Source organism: Mesocricetus auratus, unplaced genomic scaffold (genome assembly GCF_017639785.1).
Source record: "Mesocricetus auratus isolate SY011 unplaced genomic scaffold, BCM_Maur_2.0 Super-Scaffold_100676, whole genome shotgun sequence".
NCBI classification, from domain to species: domain Eukaryota; kingdom Metazoa; phylum Chordata; class Mammalia; order Rodentia; family Cricetidae; genus Mesocricetus; species Mesocricetus auratus.
Genome location: NW_024429266.1, coordinates 100,978,404 through 100,999,106, shown reverse-complemented (window position 1 = coordinate 100,999,106; position 20,703 = coordinate 100,978,404). Strand labels below are relative to the sequence as shown.

The 20,703-nt window shown below is 51.1% G+C and overlaps 1 protein-coding gene across 1 annotated transcript in view; it reads right to left on the bottom strand.

The window, feature by feature from the left end:
* Nucleotides 1-69: 69 nt before the first annotated feature.
* The window catches only part of Notch3 (notch receptor 3), a 45,777-nt gene continuing 25,143 nt past the window's right edge, over nucleotides 70-20,703 (bottom strand). The window contains exons 26-33 of the mRNA XM_040737750.1: nucleotides 19,355-19,509; nucleotides 18,882-19,104; nucleotides 17,432-17,516; nucleotides 14,956-15,118; nucleotides 13,283-13,587; nucleotides 11,461-11,608; nucleotides 3,971-4,068; nucleotides 70-2,130 (exon numbers count right to left, since the gene is read on the bottom strand). Coding sequence (XP_040593684.1) covers nucleotides 1,090-2,130; nucleotides 3,971-4,068; nucleotides 11,461-11,608; nucleotides 13,283-13,587; nucleotides 14,956-15,118; nucleotides 17,432-17,516; nucleotides 18,882-19,104; nucleotides 19,355-19,509 — 2,218 coding nt within the window. The 3' untranslated portion in view covers nucleotides 70-1,089. The remainder of the gene's footprint in view (nucleotides 2,131-3,970; nucleotides 4,069-11,460; nucleotides 11,609-13,282; nucleotides 13,588-14,955; nucleotides 15,119-17,431; nucleotides 17,517-18,881; nucleotides 19,105-19,354; nucleotides 19,510-20,703) is intronic.

Here is a 20,703-nt window from a genome sequence, read left to right as displayed (position 1 = left end):
GAGAGTTCAAGTTACCCCTGTGTAGGCAGAGACCCAGGAAGTGCCCACTTCAGACAGAAACCAAGACACTGGTGTTAACTATTCTTTTATTAGGTGGTAAGGGAACTGGGGTCGTGAGGTTTGTACCATGCAAGACCTGGGGATTCAGCTACAACGGACTGTGACCAAGTGCCATATCATAAAAATAGCCTAAAAACATTTCTATTAGGCAGTGAGGCTGAGCCAAGGGAATACCAGGAAGAGGGGGTGTACCACTCACACAGGTAGTGCCTCCCCACCTTCAGCCCTGTATTTACAACTAGAAGTGGAATGCATACGAAATACATCTCCCCTGACCCCCCAAACACACACCCTAAAAGGTGAGCCAGGCTCTGGGAGGGGGGCCTGGAGTGGGGGTTTTGGTGGGAAAGACCCCTTTCCCAGTGAGTCTACAAGTCTTATCTGGAATGCAGTGAAGTAAGGAAGGAGGGTGGGGAGGGAAGGAGGCTCCCAAGTGTCCCCTGACCCCAGGGGAGGGTGTGCCCAAGGCTGGCTACTTGGTACATACCAGGGCCGCATACTCAGTACACGGGACCCTGGTCATGTCTGTGTACTCGGTACACAGAGTCCGGATTGGCCGAATGGGCCCACAGACTCAGCCCCACGGGGGCGTGGGAGGGATTTGCAGCGGGGGAAGGGAGCGTCTCCATATATATATTTTGTAAAAAATAATAATAATAATAAGTTTGTTTAAATGAATTTGTCTCTATACAAAATGTAAAAAAGAAAAAAATAACTCACTCATGTCGGAGTGGGAGAAAATGAGAAGCGAAAACAGGCCAAAAAAAAAAAGGGAGGGGGGAAGAGGGAGGCAGGGGGAGGGGTCAAGAAGTCCCAGACCCCTTAGAGGGCCTAGATGGTGGGAGGTCAGCCCGTACCCATTATAAATAAAGGAAGACTGGGGTCTGGGCTGGTGACCAGCTTGGTCACACTACAATACAGAGAGGTGCAGGAAGGTTGGTACAGACAGAAATGGATGAGAATAAAATTAAAAGGCAGAGAGAAGCCAAGAAAGGGGCGTCACTTCTCCCCACCCCAAGATCCAAGAACTTAGGCCATCACCTGTCTCTTGGGGGTAACTTCTGGCTGGGACCCCAGCTGAGTCTGGGACTGAGGGAGAGAGGGAACAGACATGGGGTGTGGCTGAGCAGGTAGAGCTCCAGCCGCTGTGGCACCAGCAGCTGCTGCTGGGCTAGGTGTAGAGTCGGACCAGTCTGAAAGGGAGGGAGGGGACGGGCTGGCCCAGTGGTCTGGGGACTCTGGAGATGGGGTCAAGTAAGGGTGCTCGCTGGGAACCCGCAGGAAGCGGGCCTTGGTGGGGCTGCTGTGGGTCCCCGCTGCAGGGTATTCTTCTCCATGTCCTGGGGCAGCCAGGTAGGGTGGTGGCCGCTCCTGGGGAGAAACTGGGGTTCCCGGGTTGAGTAGTTGGGGTCCCGGAGCCAGGGGCAACAGGAATGAGGGCCCTGGTGGAGCCGGTGGAGGCAGCCGGGCCCAGTCGAGTGGGACAGCCACGGGGTTGAGGAGACCCAGACTGAGCACACAACCCCCAGGAGGCTGGCGCCCCAGGGGGCCTGCCCGACTTGTACCAAGCTGTGCCAAGGACACCGCAGTAGCCGTGGTGGCATAGGGACCCTCCAGGGGGAAGCCTCCAGGGGAAGCCGGGGGCCCACCGAAAGGCCTTGGGGAGTCCAGCGAGTCCACAGGCGACAGTGTGACAGAGCTGTCTGCCAGGGGGCCGGGGCAGGCCAGGGTCAGCTTCTTGCCACGACCCCGGGTTCCCTGTGGCCCTAGCCCTGTCTTGCCAGGTGGCCTCCTGCTCTTCTTGGCCCCAGACTGCACCGCCTTGAGCCCAGGAAGGAAGGCCCCTGGTGGGCAGAGCAGGGGCCCCAGGCCATGGGGGCCGGGGGGACTACGGGGGCCACTGGGCTGGTCCAGCAACCGCACAATGTCCTGGTGCAGCCGTTCCTGGGCCACATCGCGGGGCAGCCTGTCCAGGTGATCTGTGATCTCCCGGTTGGCGAAATGGTCCAGAAGAAGCTTGGCAGCCTCAAAGCTACCCTCACGGGCAGCCAAGAACAGTGGAGTCTCCTCCTGGGGCAAGGAAGGGGCAGAACCCACAAATGTCAGTCACTCTGTCTCCAACACACTCGTCTCTAATTCCTAAGATCCTGAGAGCTACAAGTTGAAACCCTGAAGACAGATGCATCTGGGTTTGGATCCCCGCTCTGCTGAAGGAACAGGCTCTCTCCTCTCAGCCATGTCCCCGCAGCAGGGGCATCTAGCCAAGACTTACCTTAGGCACAAAATCTAAAGGGGCATCAAAATCCCCAGTCACCAAAATAAATGATATGCTGATGCAATAATTTGTAAAAGATTAAAAAGCCGCTGGGCATTGGTGGCACACGCCTTTAATACCAGCACTCAGGAGGCAGAGGCAGGCGGATCTCTGTGAGTTCGAGACCAGCCTGGTCTACAGAGCGACTTCCAGGACAGCCTCCAAAGCCACAGAGAAACCCTGTCTCAGAAAAAAAAAAAAAAAAAGATTAAAAAGCCAGGTATCAGGACTGTCACCTGTAATCCTAACACCCAGTGGGACAAAGGCAGGTGGATCTCCATGAGTTCCAGGCTAGTCTGGTCTACATAGTGAGACCTTGTCTTGGAAAAAAAAAAAGTGAACAAAAAAGAAACCAAATGGGCTGGAGAGATGGCTCAGAGGTTAAGAGCACTGGCTGTTCTTCCAGAGGTGCTGAGTTCAATCCCCAGCAACCACATGGTGGCTCACAGCCATCTGTAATGAGATCTGGTGCCTTCTTCTGTTGTGCAGAGAGACATGCAGACAGAACACCGTATACATAATAAACAAATAAATCTTTAAAAAAAAAAAAAGAAAGAAAGCAAAAGTCAGGTTTGGTAACTCAGTGCCTATAATCCCAGCACTTGGGAGGCTGAGGCAGAAGACTCACCAAGAGTTTGAAGCCACCTTAGTTAAAGTAACCACTAAGAACTGGTCTCAAAAAGAGAAGGAAACAAAGTAAAGAATGGCAAAATAGCCGACTGGAGAGATGGCTCAGAAGTTAGGACCACTGGCTGCTCTTCCAGAGGTCCTGAGTTCAATTCCCAGCAACCACATGGTGGCTCACAACCATCTACAGTGAGATCTGGTGCCCTCTTTGACCTGCAGGGACACATGTAGACAGAACACTGTATATATAATAAGTAAGTCTTAAAAAAAACAACAACAGCGAGATGGCACAGTGTCACCAAGAAGGGCACTTCAATTCCATCCTTGCTACCCACGCAGGCAGCTCATACCTGCCTGAAACTCCAGCTCCTGGGGGATTCAACACTCTCTTCTGGCCTCAAGGGATTAGGCAGCAGAAACATGAGAATTGGGGGTTCAAGGCCAGTCTAGTGTACCAAGACAGTCTCAAGAATATATATAAATATATAGTATATTATATGTGTGTATGTATGTATATATATGTATATATATTTATATCACGCTTTAAAAAGTAAGTGCCAGTGAGATGGGTCCAATGGCCTCAGTTCAAGCAACAGTACCTAAACCGTGGAAGGCGAGCAGTCCTCTGACCTCCACACACTTGCTGTGGTAAGTGCACACAAACATATACAGCAAATAAATGCGATGATGGACTGTCTCTTTGGCAAGGCTTCTGAAGCTCAGCGAGTGCACTAAAGTGGGTGCTGCTGCTCCCCTAATTCACAAGGAGGACACTGAGTTTCAGAGATGCTTAGCAGCTTGCTCAATGTCACACAACGTCTACCACAAAGGCTCTCCTTTGATCTGCTGTCACAGCCTTTAGGCCCAACCCCCACTCTTCAGGCAAGATGGATACCCCAAAAGGCTTATCCCTGGGCCTGCTGTGTCTCGCACAGGTGGCTGCTGCAGGGCCAGCTCCCAAGAGCTCACCTTGCTGTCCTGCATGTCCTTGTTGGCTCCGTTCTTCAGCAGAGCCAAGGTAGCCTCCACGTTGTTCACGGCTGCAGCCCAGTGTAAGGCTGATTTCCCTGTAGGGAGACAAAATCAGAGTCAGGCTTATGTCAGGTCCCCGTCACAGGACAGGCAGGGGTGTCAAGACAAGGGCCTGGAGGTGGGTAGGACAGTTCCAGGCACACCGAGTGTCCGAGCTCTTGCGTTTAGATCTAAGGAGGTGCAGAACTATAGAGAGCCTCTAACCAGGGAGTGCCCTGCACGCGTGTGCACGTGAAACTGATCACAAAGGTGATTGCTGCACACACCTGAAGACCTGAGTTCTAGACCCAAAGCCCGAGTGAGAGGGACTTTCAACAAGAACAACAAAACAAACAACACATCGCCAAAACACAAACTCTCTTGCAAGGGTACCGTCAAGGAAATATAGAGGCTGGAGAGACGGCTCAGCAGCTGGAAACTTTTGCTGTTCTGGTGTAGGAACTGGAGTGGGTTTTGTTTCAGTATTATTTGCATGTCTGTCTGTCTACCATGTATGTGCCCAGAGCCCAGAGGAGGACATAAGATCCCTGTTAACCAGGTGTAGTGGCACACTCCTGCAATCCCATGCCAGGGAATCTATTTGGCTTACACTCTGTCTTAACAAGGGCTTCTAATGCTCTGAGGAAACACTATGACCAAAAGGAAGCTAAGGAGAAAAGTGTTTACTTGGCCTATGCTTCCATATCGCTGTTCATTATCGAAGGAAGTCAGGACAGGAACTCAAACAGGGCAAGAACCTGGAGCTGATGCAGAGGCCATGGAGGGAGCTGCTCACTGGCTTGTTCCTCATGGCTTGCCCAACCTGCTGTCTTATAGAACCCAGGAGCACCAGCCCAGGAATGGCACCACCCACCATGGGCTGGGCCTTCCCCATCAATCACTAACTGAGAAAGTGCCTTACAGCTGGGTCTCGTGGAGGCGTCTCCTCAGTTGATGGGTCCTTCCTTTCTGACGATGCCAGCTGTGTCAAGTAGGCACACAAAACCAGCCAGTACACACTCTTAGATCACAGTCCATCACTGAGTGAAGTAAGGCAGGAACTTGAAGACAGGCCTGCCTGCTATTCTCCGCAGCCTTACCTCCAACTAAGGAGCTCACTTCACTGCCAAAGTACAGCAGAAACTGTAGGGTCCTACTTGCTAGGTTCATCCTTAGTTGAGTTTCTTATACAGTCCAGGATCCCCTGCCCAGGAGACAGCGCCGCCCACAGTGGGCTAAAGCCTCCTGCATCAATTAACAATCCAGACAATCTCACACTGAATGGACAATAGTCCTTCAAGGAGACCAACTTCTCAGGTGACTCTAGGCTGTGTCAAGCTGACAGTTAAAACTAACTAGGACTGGAGCTGGAGAGATGGCTCAGCAGTTAAGAGTAGTGGCTGCTCTTCCAAAGGTTCTGAGTTCAATTCCCAGCAACCACATGGTGGCTCACAACCACCTATAGTTAGAGTGGGTGCCCTCTTCTGGCCTGTAAGCATATATGCAGGCAAAACACATGCATCTTTAAAAAACTAACTAGGACTATGTCTCAAAATTTTTATTTTTAATCTTTTCTTATTTAAATTATATATACATATATATGTATGTATATATATCTTTGTTCTGTCCACTAATCAATTTTTACATCATCACTTTAATTAATTGGTCAATCCCCTTACATCCCAAACTTTAGGCAACTGTTGATATGCTTTCTGTCTTTATAGTCTATATTGCCTGTTCTGAGTGGGTTATTTTTTGCTTTAAGATTTATTTTTTAAGATGTATTTATTATGTATACAGTATTCTGTCTGCATGTATGCTTACAGGCCAGCAGAGGGAACCAGATCTCATTACAGATGTTTGTGAGCCACCATGTGGTTGCTGGGAATTGAACTCAGGACCTTTGGAAGCGCAGCCAGTGCTCTTGACCTCTGAGCCATCTCTCCAGCTCTATTTTTTATTTTTTAAATTATGTTTGTATATGTGTTTGCATGGGAGAAGTGCATGATTAGTGTGGGTAGCCTGAAGAATCCAGAAGAGGGCATCAGATCCCCTGGAGCTAGAGTTACAGGTAGCTGTGAGTCGCCCAACTTGGGTGGCAGGAATCTATCTCAGGTCCTCTGCAAGAACAGTATGTGCTTTTAACTGCTGAGCCATCTCTATTCTGTTGTCAAGACAAGGTCTCAAGTGTCCTAGGCTGGCCTGTAACACGCCATATCGCCAAAGATGGCCTTGAACTTCTGATCCTCCTGACTCCAGAGAGGCCCTGAACCCTGGGATTACAGGCTTACCTAGGATTTCCACGCCTAATTGGATGTAGTGATAGGGATTGAACCTGGAATTTTGTGTCCATTAGGCAGGGTCCTCCACCAACGGAGCTACATCCATACTCCAAAATTTTAAACATCAAGCGGACTAGAAGAAAACTGAGCTCTTCATTTGTCCAGGTCACATTCAAGTGCCCAAAAGCCACAAGTGGCCAGAGGCAGCCAAACTGGACTGGGCCAACAAGTATTTCTTCCAGTCCTCAGAGGAAGTTCCGGTGGCCAGCACTAAGCTACAAGAGACCGAAGTCAACAAACAACTAATTACAGTTACCTTATTCTTCTATTCTTCTACAGAGCTCTGGTGCGGCCATTTGTGCAACTGCAACCCACTCATGCTAACCTTGCTGTAAAAGTTCTCCTCCTGGAATTTTGTCTCTGAATACTCCCCACAAAGCTGTCAGGTTTTGTCATGGTCCCTCAGATGAACCCTCTTCTGAGGCACTCTGTTTTTCCCCTCGTCAGCCCTCTGTCAGCCTTGAAGCAGTTTCAGAGTTACACCCCAGTCCCTAGTAGCAGTTTGGGTGATCTCTAAAATGGGACTAAGAAGTCATGAGTCAGGCACTCTGGACATTGTTGCACGACTGAAGCCTCCTTTTTGTCAATTCACCTCTATCTCACCGCCTCAGATCAGCTCAACATCCTCTAGGACCAGCCTAACCTTCGACGGCCACTCCACAATTAGAAATAACTAGATCTGGAGGCTGGAGAGATGGTTCAGCCGTTAAGAGCACTGGTTGCTCATCCAGAGGTCCCGGGGTTCAATTCCCAGCACCCACACGGCAGCACACAACTGTCTGTAACTCTAGTTCCAGGGACCTGTCACTCCTGATAAAATGCCAGTGCACACAGAAAACAAACAAACTGGCTCTGACTGCCACTAAGGATGGGGTCTGTGCCCTCCTCAAGCAGTGCTGCTCCCTTGCCGACAATTGGTTTGAAATGGGGGCCAAAAGCACAGGCACCTGACAAATATCGCTTCTGGCTGCCTCCCACTCTGATCCCGAGTCAGCCCTTTCCTCATCCTCACACTTAGGTTCGTGCCCTTCTAAATGCTGCACTTACTGAACCCCCCCACACCACACAAGCCTCTCCAGACACTCTCACCTACCGCGGCTGCGTTTGACCGTGACACTTCCGCATAAGGGCCTTTTCAATGATGCTGGGAGGCAGTCTGGCTAGCAGGGACCTTCTCCCTTTCGCCCCAGGCCAGACACAATTCTTTACCTTCGTCCTGTCCGCCCCCTCCCCGTTTTCCCCTCACCCCTCTCTTGTGCTCTGCAGCTCCCTACCTGTCTGATGCAGGGACAGTCCTGGCGAGGGACCAGTCGCCCTGAATCAACTCTACGCCCACTTTCTCTCACTGACCCTCTCTGTGTCCCCGCCTCTGCTCCTGCTGCCCCCACACACACCCTGCCAGCCTTGCCAGGGAAATCTCTGCTCTGCTCCGTAAGCAGACCGTCTGCTTGCAGTCCTCTAATAATTATCTTCCCGTTCCCTTCAGGGATGCAGGGTGACAATAGCCTGACCCACCAGAGCCGATCAGGTTGAGACCCTCGCTGCTCCGTGACCAGAGGACTCCCTCTTCTGTGAACCCAGATCTGCACCTCCAACAAACACCCTCCTCAGCAGAAAACAGCTACAACACCCTGTACTGCATTTTTTACATCCTTTCAAAGTTAGGAATGACTACACTTCCCTGCTTCCCTTGTGAACTAAGGAAGTCATTCCTGCCCCTATTAAGAGGCCACATCCTATCTTCCCCTGAAGGTGTTTTGGCCATCCACAGAATAAGTTACAGGGTGCACCTTGCCATGAAAGAACAGGGCCCTGATTGAGGTCAGACCAAGTCTCAGTCTCAGTCTCAGTCTCTCTCTCTCTCTCTGCCTTCAGTCTCTCTCCAGCTGCTTTTTAGTAATTATCTAACACCAACCATGGATGACTTCCCCACCAGGAACATTTGTCTGTCAAAGTCGTGTTAGAGGCAGCCAGGCTTTGGAGCCCACCTCCCACTGCCCTGGTAACAACTGAAAGGAACAGACACATCAGCTTGCCAGTTGGTAAAATGTAAGTTACCATACAAAAAAGCGGGAGGTGCCTGGCTCTGTGGAGGCCCAACGTGCTACATACAACTGTCTCCGTTTAAGGGTTAATTTATAGTTCAGCGGTTAAGAGCGCTGGCTGCTCTTCCAGAAGACCTGAGTTCAATTCTCAGCACTCACAGGACAGTTTACAACTGCCTGAACTCCAGCTCCAGGGGACCCGCTGCCCTCTTCTGGCCAGTGTGGGCACTGCATACATGTGGTACACATACATGCGGGCAAAACACCCCTATACATGAAATAAAAATAAACAACATTTTTTGGGGGTTTTTCGAGACAGGGTTTCTCTGTGGCTTTGTAGGCTGTCCTGGAACTAGCTCTTGTAGACCAGCCTAGCCTCGAACTCACAGAGATCCGCCTGCCTCTGCCTCCCAAGTGCTGGGATTAAAGGTGTGCGCCACCAACGCCCGGCTTAAACAACATATTTTTAATGACAGTCCAGTAGGGCCTATCAGTGACCTGTCCCCCTTTGCCCCTCCAGGCAATCCGAGTCACCTGAAGACATGCTAAGGACAGGAGAAGACTATCTATCCCCTCAGTGAAATACAGTACCTTCCCTTCCTACGAGCCCCTCTCCCAATGCAGCTTCTTGCAGATTTCCATCAGGCAGCACTTTGGAGCCTCCACTATGCAGCCTGCCATATTTTCTGAATGGTTTCTTCTTTGGCCGTCTAGGCGTGGTTTTGTGTGTGGGTGTGTGTACGCACATGTGTGTGCTCGTGGAGGCTGGGTCTTCCACCATATTCACTGAGGCAGGGTCTACTAATCAAACCCGGAACTCACCAATGTCTGTACTGTTGCTAGCAGCCTGCTGTAAGGCTGGCTCTGGGTTACACACAGGAGGCCATCACTCACTCAGCGTTTACACAGGTCTCTGGAGAGCCAAACTCAGGTCTTCACACTTGTATGGCCAGTGTTTCAACCACTAAGACCCCCTTTTCCTTTCCTTCTTCTCTATTTGCTTGTTTGTTTGCTGTTTTCAAGACAGGATCCTCTGTGTGGCACTGGCTGTCCTGGAAAACTCTCTCTGCAGACCAGGCTGGCCTCGAACTCACAGAGATCCTCCTGCCTCTGCCTCCCGAGTGCTGGGTTTAAAGGCTGCGCCACCACCATGCAGCCTCTGTTTGTTCGTTTGTTTGTTTTTGAATACCAAGCAAAGCCTGGGCACAATTCCTGATTCTCCGAGCCCTCTCATGTCCTCTGAAGCTCACCCCTCCCCCAGCTGCCTCCCCAGCCACCATCTCAAAAGACACGAATTTCTCACTTGCTGTTGCTTGTCTATCAAACACTAAATCCTTTTATGGATGAACCAAAGGACCCAGGAGAGAAACCCAGGTTACACAGTGACATCAGAAGTGGGACATACCCCATACCCTCATCCAACACACAAACCAAGAGCGACCACTGATGCCTGTGAGGATGAAGTTGAGACCCAAGGGTACTGCACAGGATATTGGTAGGTGTCGGAGTGAGTCTACAGCTGGGTGAGACCTTTTGGACACAAGGACAGCTTGCTGAGACTCTGATCATGTCAGACCCAAGACCAGGCAGCAGCTGCCCTCACGAATGGATCCTTAGATTTGCTCATTTATGACACCTGTCCAACAGGTGGCAGTAGAGTCCATTTTCCCAACAAAGCAGCCAGGCTGGGAGTGCTGCCCAAAGTCAGAGCCCTCGCTTGGTGAGAGCAAGGCACCAGCTTCTATCCCCAGTGTGACAAAAAACAAACAAACAAACAAACAGTTAATGATGAAGCGTCCTCCTCACAGAATGGGAAAAAAAAAATCTTTGCCAGATACTCATCTAAGAAGAGATCAAAATATTAAACACCTAAACAAATAGCACAATCAATAAATAAGACAGCTGCACAGTTTGCAAAAGAAGTACCAATAACCAATAAATATATTTAAAATGTTCAAAGGACAGATATGGTGGCACATTCCTTGAACAACTCCAGGGTTAGAGGAAGGTGGATCTCTCTGAGTTCAAGGTCAACCTGGTCTACATAGCAAATTCCAGGCCAGAGGCAGGCAGATCTCTGTGAGTTCGAGACCAGCCTGGTCTACAAGAGCTAGTTCCAGGACAGCCTCCAAAGCCACAGAGAAACCCTGACTCAAAAAACAAACAAACAAACAAAAAGAAGGCCTTACCCCCTCTGAGGAGTGGATAGGGGGTGGGATGGGAGGGCAGGAGAAGGGGAGGGAGGGGAACTGGGGTTGGTATGTAAAATGAAAACAAATTTAAATAAAAAGAAAGAAAGGGGGAAAGAAAGAGAGAATGCAAATGCTAGAGAAACAACTAGAACTACCCTGTGGCCCAGCTATGGCACTCCTGGGCTCTGAGTCAGCATACGGGCAGAGGCACCTTCACACCCGTGCCAACGGTGGTGTCCACAGCCCTACTCACAGCAGCCACACTGTGCAATCGGCCTGGTACCCATCAGCACTGTGTACCACGGAGTGGCGAGGTGGCTAATGCCTACCTTGGGAAACAGAGGCAGGAGGATTGGGATCTCAAGATCTCTGGCTACATAGTGAGTTGGAGTCAAGCCTAGGTTATATGACACCCTGTCTCCAAAGGGGGTGGGGGGCCAGATTATACAAATTTCAAAAAGAAATGACAGAACAGGAGACCAATGGTAAGTGAAATAGCTCAGACCCAAAGACAAGCATTTATAGAAAGAAGAGCAGGAGGAGGGTTACGGGGGAGGGGGAGTGGGCGTCATCAAAGCGCGCCACATGGATTGGTGAAACCTGGCGACACTCACTATTTTGTACCAGTCAAGCTAGGGAAAGGGTCACGGAGTGGGGAAGGGAAAGCAGAGGGGAGCGGAGAGAAAGGGAAATTATGTCTTGGGGAACTCACATTTTTTTTCTAAACTAGAGGCACCCTATGAGTCCTGCTCCACCCTCGTGGGAGCCCTGGTGTACACAGCTGAGCATATGCTTGGTGTCGACATGGGTGTAAGTTCACGCTAAGAGAATCCCCCCCCACACACACACACCACTTCCTCAGCACCTACCCAGCTCATCCACGGCGTTGACGTCAGCGTGGCTGGCAATGAGCTCTTCCACCATGCCCTCCACCGCCAGGCGGGCCGCCAGGATGAGTGCTGTAGAACCATCCGCCATGCGGGCATCCAGGTCAGTGGAGCGGTTCCGGATGAGAATCTTTAAAAAAAAAAAAAAAGTCAGGGCAGGACATCCTGCAGGAGCAGAGGAAAGCGCAGCACCCTGGGAGAGCCCCAAACCTCACAGCCTTGGGACCCATGAGCTGCAGGTACTTACTGGCCCACAGTGGGGTGATATTTCTGCTAATCCCACTGTAAGTCATAAATAACCTCATAGATAAATGGATTTAAATAATAGTATGTAGGTGGCTATAGAGATGGCTCCGTGGACACGCGCGCCTGACTTCGGATCCCAAACAAAGCCAACGTAAAAAGCCAGACTTCGCCACCCCCCCAGGCTATGCGGGAGAAGACAGCCAGAGAGCTTGCTGCCACCAGCCTAGCTCCAGGTTCCGTGATGGATTCTGTCTCAGAAGAATAAGACAGAGAACAGAGCAAGATATCCAACAGCAAGCTGGGCATTGGTGGTGGCCCGCGCCTTTAATCCCAGCACTCGGGAGGCAGAGGCAGGTGGATCTCTGTGAGTTCGAGGCCAGCCTGGTCTACAAGAGCTAGTTCCAGGGCAGGTTCCAAAACCACAGAGAAAGCCTGTCTCGAAAAAGGAAAAATAAAATTAAATTTAAAAAATCAATAAATAAAGCACATCACTTTATATGCTAAAGTTAAGAAAAACAGTGAATCTTTGTTTGTTGATGTCTCACTGTACAGCCCTGGCTGTCCTAGAACTCACTCTGTAGACCAGCCTGGCCTCGAACTCTCAGAGCTCCGTCTGCCTCTGCCTCCCAAGTGCTGGGATTGAAAGCACATGCCTCCATAACCAGGCAAAAACGATGGGTTTAACAACCCAACCTATTAAGCAGCAGAGAGCAGTTTCCCAGCCCATTTTAAAGCGCTGAGAGCGCCGTTGTCAGTCTACGGCTGAGAAGAAAGGAGCAAACACGAAAACTAGGACATAAATGAGGGCATGGCTCAGCTGTACCCGCTGGTCTGGAATGCGCAGCCGTGGTTCCAGCCCCAGGGAGGCAGAGGGGAGCTGCTTACATATGAGCAGCCATGCTAACGTGTAGTCCCGTCTCTTAGGATGCTGAGGTGTGAGGACTGTGCGCTCAGGACTCGTCTGAGCCATACACAAGACCGCCTAAAAATAGCGCTGAACATCATGTGTTTTCCTTGAGGATTTCACTAGCTGATGTTGCAAGTAGAAAGATCTAAGTCAGAGGGCCAGCGAGCCGGTCCAGCAGGTAAAGGCTTGCTGCCAAGCCTCATGGCTTTGACCCTCAGGATCTACATGTTGAAAACAAAGAACCAATCCTTTTTTTTTTTAATCATGTGTGCGTGCATTCGTGTGTGTGTGTGTGTGTGTGTGTGTGTGTGTGTGCGTGCGCGTTCGTGTGCACGCACTGGGAAGCTCTTGTAAGTGCCCTAACCACTGAGCCATCTCTCCAGCTCCTGAGAATCAATTCTTAAAGTTATCCCCTGACCTCCACACTTGTACTGTGGCACATTTGGGTACACATGCATGTAATTTTAAAGATACTTTGAAAAGCAAAAAATCTAGGTCAGGCACTACCTATTTTTGACAGGCAATGTGTCCCAGATGTCCCTATTTCCAAATGACAAAAACAAACTTTTCAAGACAGACCAGGGCTAAAATCCAGGTGGATTTGATGCCCACCCAGCAGTTCTGCAGTCTGAAGAGACAGGCCTGTCTTACCTGGAAAACACCCTGGGCATCCGCTGTCACCGCTGTGTGCAGAGGGGTGCGGCCTGAATGGTCCTGGGCATTGGTATCTGCCCCAGCGTCCAGCAGCCGCTTGGCCGCATCCGCGCGTGCATAGCGGGCAGCCAGATGCAGGGCAGTCTCGCCAGTACGGTCAGTTCGAGCTCCGAGCTGGGCCCCCTGGCAGATCAGGTCCGATATGATGCTGGCTGACGTGTCGTCTGCCTCATCCTCCTCGGCTGGCATGGGCTCCAGGGCTCCCCCACAGAAGGAGGCCAGCATAAGTGGGGTGAAGCCATCTGCAGGGACCAGGAGGGTGTCACAGGCATAGGGGTCTTTCTGGGGGATAACGTCAGGGACACTGTAGTAGATGCAACTGGGACACATTACACAGCAAGACAGAGGTAAATCCTCCCAACTGCAAAGCCACGCCAACAAAGATCACGTGATTTGTCGTGAAGGAGATCCCAGGAACCGGAGCATTTAGAATAGGGGAAGGGATACCACCTCTTCCCTGGTTTTCCTTTTCACGAATCCCCCAGTAGCAAGCCCTGCTTAGACCAGACAGGGACTGCTTTATCTGCATATTATAGTTCCCTAGCCATATTGACTGACCCAAGGAGGAGTACATGGTTCTAGTCCACCCAGTCAGAATGCATTCTAGGACTTTCCTGACAGGTTGTACAGCTGAAGCTAAGTGGGAAAAATAAATCAAATACCCAGGATCCAGGGGCTTGATGGGTAAAGGCACCTGCCACCAAACTGGACTACCTGACTTCGATCCCTAGGACCCAGACTGTGGGAAGAGATAACGAATTCCAACAAGGTGTCCTCTGACTTTCTCATGCACTAATACACACAAATAGGTGTAATTTTTACGTAATTCCAGCAAGGCGGGGTGGCACACGCGTGCAATCCCAGCACTTGGGATGCAGAGGCAGGCTCTCTGGGTTCACAGCCTGATCTACATAATGAAGTCCAGGACGGCCTGGACGACACAGTGAAACACTGTCTCAAGAAAAAAAAAAAAAAAAAGCTGGGCTATGGTGGCCCACACCTTAACCCAAGCACACTCGGGAGGCAGAGGCAGGTGGATCTCTGAGTCGAGACCAGCCTGGTCTACAGAGTGAGTTCCAGGACCAGCCAGGGCTATCTCAGAAAAGAAAGAGTGGGGGATGGGGAAAGAGGGAGGGAGGGGAGTCAGAAGGAAGGGAGGGAGGGAGGGAGGGAGACAGGGAAGGAGGGAGGGGAGTCAGAAGGAAGGGAGGGAGGGAGGAAGGGAGGGAGAAGCAAGGGAGGGAGAGAGGGAAGGAGGGAGGGAGAAGGAAGGGAGGGAGAGAGGGATGGAGGGAGGGAGGGAGAAGGAAGGAAGGGAGGGAGGGAGGGAGGGAGGGAGGGAGAAGGAAGGAAGGGAGGGAGGGAGGAAGGGAGGGGTCAGAAGGAAATCTCAACCTCATGAAGAAAGATTCAGGATCCCAGCGTCTTCAAAGTTCCCAGCCACACGCCAGTGTATGCTCTTTTACTTAAACTACTTTGCACTGGGGCCCTTGTCCCTTACAACCTAAAGTCTGGTTTGCCACACACAGCAGGCACAGAAACCCAGACACTCTCAGAATACAGTCCCATATGTGATCTGTCAATGGGACCCTTTGGGGAGGGGCACTCACCAGGGCCACGTACGTTGACATCCATGCCATCGGTATCTGCATCACCCTGGGGTGGAGTCAGCGCCATGGCCGGTGCCACACGGATATCGGCGGCAACCAGGTGATGTTGGGTCCATTGGCGACAGTCCACAGGCTCCTCGGCCCCCATGCCTGGCTCCTCTACCTGGAGGGACACATTTGCAGGCTCTGATCTGCCCTTTGGTGGTGGGAGAGAGGGGGTGGGCCATCCCATGGGTGTTGCTGATTAAACTGTATCCAGGTATAGGAGACCACTGCTGTCCGAAAACAATACAATAGGAGTGGGAAGAGAGCGCCCGACATGAATGTACTTGCAGATTAGACATGGCTCTCCACACGTAGGTAAGCACACTGCTAAGCCTGAACACCTGATTTGAACCCAGAGAACTCATATGGGTTAGGAGAAAACTGATTTCTTCCAAGGTGTCCTATCATCTCCGTACAACACTCAGGTACATACACGACATCAATAAAATGTGATTTTTTAAAGGTGTTTTAAATCGTGTGCACGGGTATTATGCCTATGTATCTTTGTACCACATGTATGCCGGTGCCCATGGAATCCAGAATAAGGATAAGATCCCATCTTCTGGAACTGGAGTTACAGACATTTGTAAGACACTATATGGTGAGCCGGGCGTTGGAAGCGCACGCCTTTAATCCCAGCACTCGGGAGGCAGAGGCAGGCGGATCTCTGTGAGTTCGAGGCCAGGCTGGACCGACAGCCTCCAAAACAATACAGAGAAACCCTGTCTCGTAAAACAAAAACAACAACAAAAAAAAGATAACTATGTGGTGCTGGGATCAAACACAGCCAGCACTTCATTGCTGTGCCCTCTCTCCAGCCTCCAACTTTTGTTTGTTTATCTATTTTTACAGCCGGGCTGCTGTTTCCCCTCCTCCCTCTCCTTCCAGCCCCGCCCCTCCATTTCTATTCAGAGGTGGGCAGGCCTCCCATGGATATCAACCAAAAACAGCATTATCAAGTTGAAGTCTGGATGAGGCAGTCCACTATGAGGAATAGGGTCCCAAGAGCCAGCAAAAGATTCAGAGACAGCACCTGCTCCCACTGTCCCATATATGCAGAGCCTAGGTCAGCACCATGCAGGCTCCCTGGTTGTCAGCTCAGTCTCTGGGAGCCCCTATGAGCCCAGCTTAGTTGATTCGGTGGGTTTTCTTGTGGTGTCCTTGACCCCTCTGGCTCCTACAATCCTTCCTCTCCCTCCTCTGCAGGGTTCCCCAAGGTCGGCCTTGTGTTTCAGCCTCCAATTTTTAAAAATAACTTTATAAAGAGAGCAAGATATTTGGAATTTTAAAAAATTAAATCTACCCTTCATATTCTGGGAACTACTGATCCCTAGCAAAAGAAATATGGAGGCCGGAGCTGTGACACATACCTGTAATCCCAGCTACTGGAAAAGATGAGGCTGGAAGGCTTTTCTTTATAGAGCCCTTGGGGTGTGTGTGCGTGTCTGTGTGTCTGTGTGTCTGTATGTATATATGTGTGTGTCTGTGTCTGTGTCCATGTCTGTGTGTCTCTGTGTGTGTGTGTCTGTGTGTGTCTCCGTGTATGTGTTTGTGTGTGTATGTGTCTGTGTCTCTGTGTGTGTCTGTGTGTGTGTGTCTGTGTGTGTATATGTGTGTGTGTGTATGTGTCCATGAGTGTGAAAGCCAAAGAACCACCTCAGATGTCATTGCTCAGGCAACATCCTTTTTCTGTAAGACAGATTCTCACTAAGCAGGGTCTTGCCAAGTAGGCTAGGCTAGCCTCACCAGCACTGGGATTGCAAGTGTATCACATGATGCCTAGGTTGGATATTTTTATTTGTTTGTTTGTTGGTTTCCCCCAGGTGGGTTCTGGGAATCAAGCTCAGGACCTCAGCACTTTATGGGTATGGCTCCTAGAGCTGGACGGAACCAAGCCCAGCTGGGGACACTTTCAGGCTGTGCATGCTGGACATAGAACAGAAAAGGCAGTCACTCTGTGAGCCAGGGTGCTCCCTCTAAGGCAGTGGTTCTCAGCCTTCCTAATGTGTGACACTTTAATACAGTTCCTCGTATTGTCAGCCTAACCATAAAAGTATTCCATTGCTATTTCATAACTGTAATTCTCTTGTTACGAATTGTAATGTAAATATCTGATATGCAGGCTATCTGATCGGGGACCTCTAAAAGGACTGTTTGACCCTCAAAGGGGTCACAACCCACAGGTTGAGAGCCACTGCTCTAGGGTGACCCTAGATCACCCTGGGAGCAGGAACCTGTGTAAGGAAGACACAAATGGAGAAGGGGAACCTGTGACATATCTCCTTCCCTCCTAACAAGGCAACAGAGCCACATTAAGAAGAAAATGAGGTCATCCAGATGTGGCAACTGTCTGGAGCTGTGGCAGTGGAGACTCCCCTGGGCTTGCCAGCTGACCTGGGACCCTGAGGGAGACAGTCAGAAGCAGGCATACCTTTAGTCTCTTGGCCTCTGGGCACTCTGCGTCCATCCAGTCTGTGGCCACCTCCCCCATCAGACTCTCACCCTTGGCCATGTTCCTTGGGGGAAACAGGAAGAAAAGGGCATGAGACAGTGCACTGGAGACATCTGATTCGGGAGGAGGGTTCAGTGCAAGCAGAGGTCACAGAGGCAGACCATGGGTCAGGAACTGAGGAGGGCTCTTGGGTTGTTGACACAAGTTCCATCGAGGATAGAAAGGTAGAGATGAAGTGACAGGAATTGCGTCAGGTGGCAGTCAGAAGATTTTTCCATGTGTACGTGTGCACACGAGTGTTTCGGGTGCGAGTGTGCATGTAGGCGTGCAGGTATGAGGTTGGTAAACAGGCATCATCTTCAATCTCTCGTCAGTCTTGGTCGCTGAGCATGTCTCTCAACCAAACCAAGAGCTCACTGACATGACAAGTCTCACTAGCCAGCTTGCTCTAGGGATCCGGACTCCGCTCTCCAAGTCAGGCTGCCAAGCCCACCAATCATTTAGGGAAATTTTGTTGTTTTGGTTTGGTTTGGTTTTTGAGACAGGATTTCTCTGTGTAGCTTAGGCCAGGCTGGCCTTGAATTCACAGAGATCCGCCTGCCTCTGCACCCCCGAGTGCCACCACCGCCAGGCTGCATTTAGGGAACTTATGACATTTCTACGGCTCTAGGGATCCAAACTCCAGTGGGCACTCCTGCCCAGCAGTCACTTGGAGTCCTGAGCCATCCCTCCAGCCCCAGGAAGCCAGAGTCTCAAGGTGGACTCTGCCAGGAGTGGCACACACCATAGAACGGGATGACAAGGAAATGGAGGGTGTCCAGGACAGTGCCAAAGCTCAGGGAAGAGGACTTATTCTCATAACAAACGGGTGGGTGCCAAGGCTGAAAATACCTTGACGAGGAGTCATCGAATCCTGGGGGAGGCTGAGATCAGAAGAGTTGCCAATACTGAGGATGAGTCAAGCTGGGATTTGGACTCAGGGTCTCGGGGAAATGAACACCCCATTAGGTGTTAACGGGGGTCTGAGGTGAGGTCAAAGGGACAGGTGGGTTGAAGCCAGAGGTGATTCAGGGATCACCAAGCATACAGTCCTCCTGGTTAGGGACAGGTTGAGATGATGACAAAGGACAGGTGGAGATGGCCAATCAGGATGAAGTCTGTGAGGCCAGAAAAGGATGGGGCCAGGGAAGGATATGAGTCAGGAGATGGACTGGAATAGAAAATAAGGTCAAAGGTCAGGAATCAGGGGTGATCCCCAGAGATCACGGAGTCTTTGGTCAAGAGGAAGAACGCCGAAGGTCCAGATGGTGTCTGAAGCTAAAGTGGGGAGTGGCGGTGGAACGCAGAGGTTGATTATGACCAAGGTGGGGGTGACCCAGAGCTTGCAAGGGCCCCATAGTTAGGGATAGAGAGCAGACAAGATCCTCACTTCATGCCCAGCGCATCTTGTCCCACAGGCTCCCTCCGGCCCTTGTGGCCAACTGCTATGTCCTTGTGTAGTGAGAAGCCCTCAGGGAACCAGAGGGTGCTGTGCTCGCGCTTGCGCCTGGCCACCATGACACCCAGGATGAAGATGACTAGCAGAAAGACGGCGCCTGCCACCAGCAGCGGCAGGAGCGGCACGCTCTGCTCCGGAGGCTCCAGCGGCTCTCCTGCAAGAAGGAAGCAGTGATGAGCCCCAGTCAAGTAGCAGAGCAGGACCAACCAAGTGGGCTCTCGACCACAGGCGACACTTAGACGTGGAGCAGGGAGTCAGGGGGCAGGGCTTTAGCTGTGGAGCAACTAGAGGTGAGGGTTTAAACGTGAGAGGCTCTAATCCACGGGGCTGGCTTAGCCATGGGACGGAAGCACTCCCTGCTGGGGCCACGTGCTCTAATGTGCCCTCTCTTCCTCACACCTCACCTCGAACATCCCGCAGTGGGTACGGGAAATCCAGTCGCTCTACGGCTGACAAGGCTCCCAGGTAGTCAGCAGCGCTCTGGGCATCAGGGAAGCAGTGGTCATTCTCGGGTGACTGCAGACAGAGCCGATTGTCAATCTCCAGCATCACGACAGAGCTGTGGGAACAGAGCAAAGGGACCCAAGGGCTCAACAGTTGTCTAGAGTGTCCTGGACACCAAACCTCAGAAAGCCATCTCCATCCCCACACCACCCACAACTCTCAGCTGGGACCCAACCCCACTGTCCCTCCCAACAGGTCTTGTTGGCCACCAGTATCCCAAAGCTGTGAATCCAATAGGGTCTTCGTTCGCCCTAGTGGACTCTAGGGTGTAGCCCTTTGCCGGGACATTGTGCCCTCATCTCAGCTTCTCTGAAAGCTCGCCTTTTCTCCACGGTCTCTTTTGAAGTGCTGGAAATCAACTCAGAGCCTTGAACGTGCGAGGCAGGTACCCTACCACTGAGCCTCATGCTCTAATGTCCCCGACCCTCAGGTCTCAGTGCACCCAGATCTCTTTTTCATTTCCTTTTCTTCTGCTTCCTTAAGTCTCCCTTCTTTCCCGCCAGTGATCTTCCATACCCAGCTGTCTTGAGTGAGTCCGTCTCCAGCCCTCAGTCACCTGCTAGGACTCATCCCCAGATCTCAAGACCCCTAAGAATAGCAAGCCCCAACGTGGTCCCTGCTTTTTACTCTGTGTCCTCATCACTAAGCCACTTAAGGCAAGAAAGGGCACATGCACCATGCCACCCATCTCCTCCACTTCTGGCTGCATCCAATCAGAACCTGCAAATCACAGTATCTCTAAAGTCCAGCCCCTATCGGTGTCAGAGCCCAGACCTCAAGCCCTGCTCCATCCTCGGCAAACGGCTCCCCCACTTCAGATTCCCGCTACCAGGTCACCAGGGGGAGGGTTCTACAACTTTCATGAGATGGGGGTGGGAAGGAATATGTGTGTCAGGGTTACAGTGTATGCCCGTAATCCTAGCACTTGGAAGGGCTGAGGTAGGCTGACCATAAGTTCAAAACCAACCTACAGGGAAATTTCCAGGCCAGAGCCTATAAAACACAAACACAAGAACAAACAAGCCAGCAAAATGGCTCGGCAGAAAAGTGCTTGCATGCAAGCCTGACAACCTGGTTTGAAATGCTAAGCACTGACAAAAAGATGGAAAGAGAGAACTGACTCCACAAAACTGCCCTCTAACTCTACATGCACACAAACAAAATTATATAAAAGTATTTGTTATTGTGTGTGTGGTGTGTGAGGGGTGTGTGTGTATTTGAGGTGTGTGTGGTGTGTGAGGGGTGTGTG